Here is a 1,470-nt window from a genome sequence, read left to right as displayed (position 1 = left end):
CCCCTTGTTCCAGCAGTAAAGCAGAGGAGGAAGAGGAGAGGAGTATCTTTCTTTAGAATTTAGATTATGATCTCTGTCTCTGTCTCTGTCTCTCTTTATTAAAGAAATCTCCTCTTTTCATGCTCTCAAAATGCTCATATATTTGCACAATCTCTCCTTCGCCCGCAACTTCTTGCTTCTCAATGACTCCATCGCCCTTCTCCTCTTCCTTTGCCTTCACTCCATTAACAACTCATTCTTAAAACCCTTAGGGCCTCACAAAGTCTCCTAGGAAAGAAAACCAAAGCATGTCGTCTTCTCAACAACAGCCAGGTTTTTACCCAAACACTGCAACGTCCACGCAGGCTGCTGCTCCTCCATCTCACTCAGATGGGTCGTTTGGAATGGTTTTCATTGTCTTGGCAATCATAGTCGCCGTCTCCGCCCTGGCCTGCTTTTTGGGGCGGTTCTGTAGCCGGCGCCGCCACAACCCCAAGGACATGCAGAGCCATGGCTCGTGGCCCAAGGAAAGGGAGGGGAAACAAAAGCAGAAGCAGAACCAGAACCAGAAACCAGAGAAGAAACAGAAGTTTCATGGCAGGGACAGGGAAGGCGACATCGAGTTCGGCTTCGGGAATAAGGGCTTCCCGCCGCCGGCCAAGCCGTTTGGGAAAGGACAAGGCAACGGGTTCAGAGAAGGTGGGAATGGTGAACTTAACGGCGCTCATCATCAACGCCCGTTTGCCGGTGAATGGGAGCCGAAGATGCCTCAGTACTGATGAAATATGCTGGCTCTTTAAGGTTCAAATATGGTGGCCCTTTCTTCTGCAGGGCTGCCTTTAAATCCCTCCCTATCCACATCATTGTAATATTTTCTCTTTTCTCGTAGGTAGCTTGGGATAGATATGCTGTGTCATGGGTGTGCAAAATCGGGATATTATATTCGCTGCTTGTCAAAGGCTGATGACAAAATGTGCTTCAAACTGAAACTTTAAGAAAAATATTCAATTGGGTTATAATCAGTCCTATTTTCAGTCTTTGTAACTGATTGTTTGCACAACTCAAACCCATAATCTTGATGGTTTGGTGAGATAAAAGGAAACGATTACGATATTAACTTTCTGTCTTTGTCTAGAAAGAACATAAAGACGAAAGAGATTAATTAAAAGAATGACTAATAATCATCATTTAAGGACTATCTTAAATGAAAAATGCTATTGGTACACCTTTATGTATATGTTGAGCCACACAAAGTGTATCAATGACAAAAAAATCTCTCATAAGACGCATAAAAATGCGTGAAGTGTATGGAGACGAGGGATATTTTGGTCATAATATCCCTTTGTATAGTTCAAGATGTACAAAAATGATGTAGAAGTAGTATGATTCATCTTAAATAGGCTATGTAAGACCAATTTAGTCTAATTTAGAAGTTTAGAATATTAAAAATTTAAAAGAATATATTATTATTTCAAATATGTCATTAGGAGG

At 41.7% G+C, this 1,470-nt stretch overlaps 1 protein-coding gene across 1 annotated transcript; it reads left to right on the top strand.

The window, feature by feature from the left end:
- LOC127797661 (uncharacterized) lies at positions 1-1,001 on the top strand. The gene has a single exon (XM_052330751.1). The coding sequence runs from the start codon at positions 288-290 to the stop codon at positions 756-758; it is 471 nt and encodes a 156-aa protein (XP_052186711.1). The 5' UTR covers positions 1-287; the 3' UTR covers positions 759-1,001.
- The last annotated feature ends 469 nt before the right edge of the window (positions 1,002-1,470 follow it).

This window comes from Diospyros lotus, chromosome 3 (assembly GCF_014633365.1).
Source record: "Diospyros lotus cultivar Yz01 chromosome 3, ASM1463336v1, whole genome shotgun sequence".
Classification (NCBI taxonomy): domain Eukaryota; kingdom Viridiplantae; phylum Streptophyta; class Magnoliopsida; order Ericales; family Ebenaceae; genus Diospyros; species Diospyros lotus.
Note: the sequence above shows the minus strand (reverse complement) of the source record. Positions and strands in the feature narration are given on the sequence as shown.

What these genes read in the sequence shown, in the direction of transcription:
- LOC127797661 (XM_052330751.1), top strand. Translation starts at nt 288, where the DNA reads ATGTCGTCTTCTCAACAACAGCCAGGTTTTTACCCAAACACTGCAACG.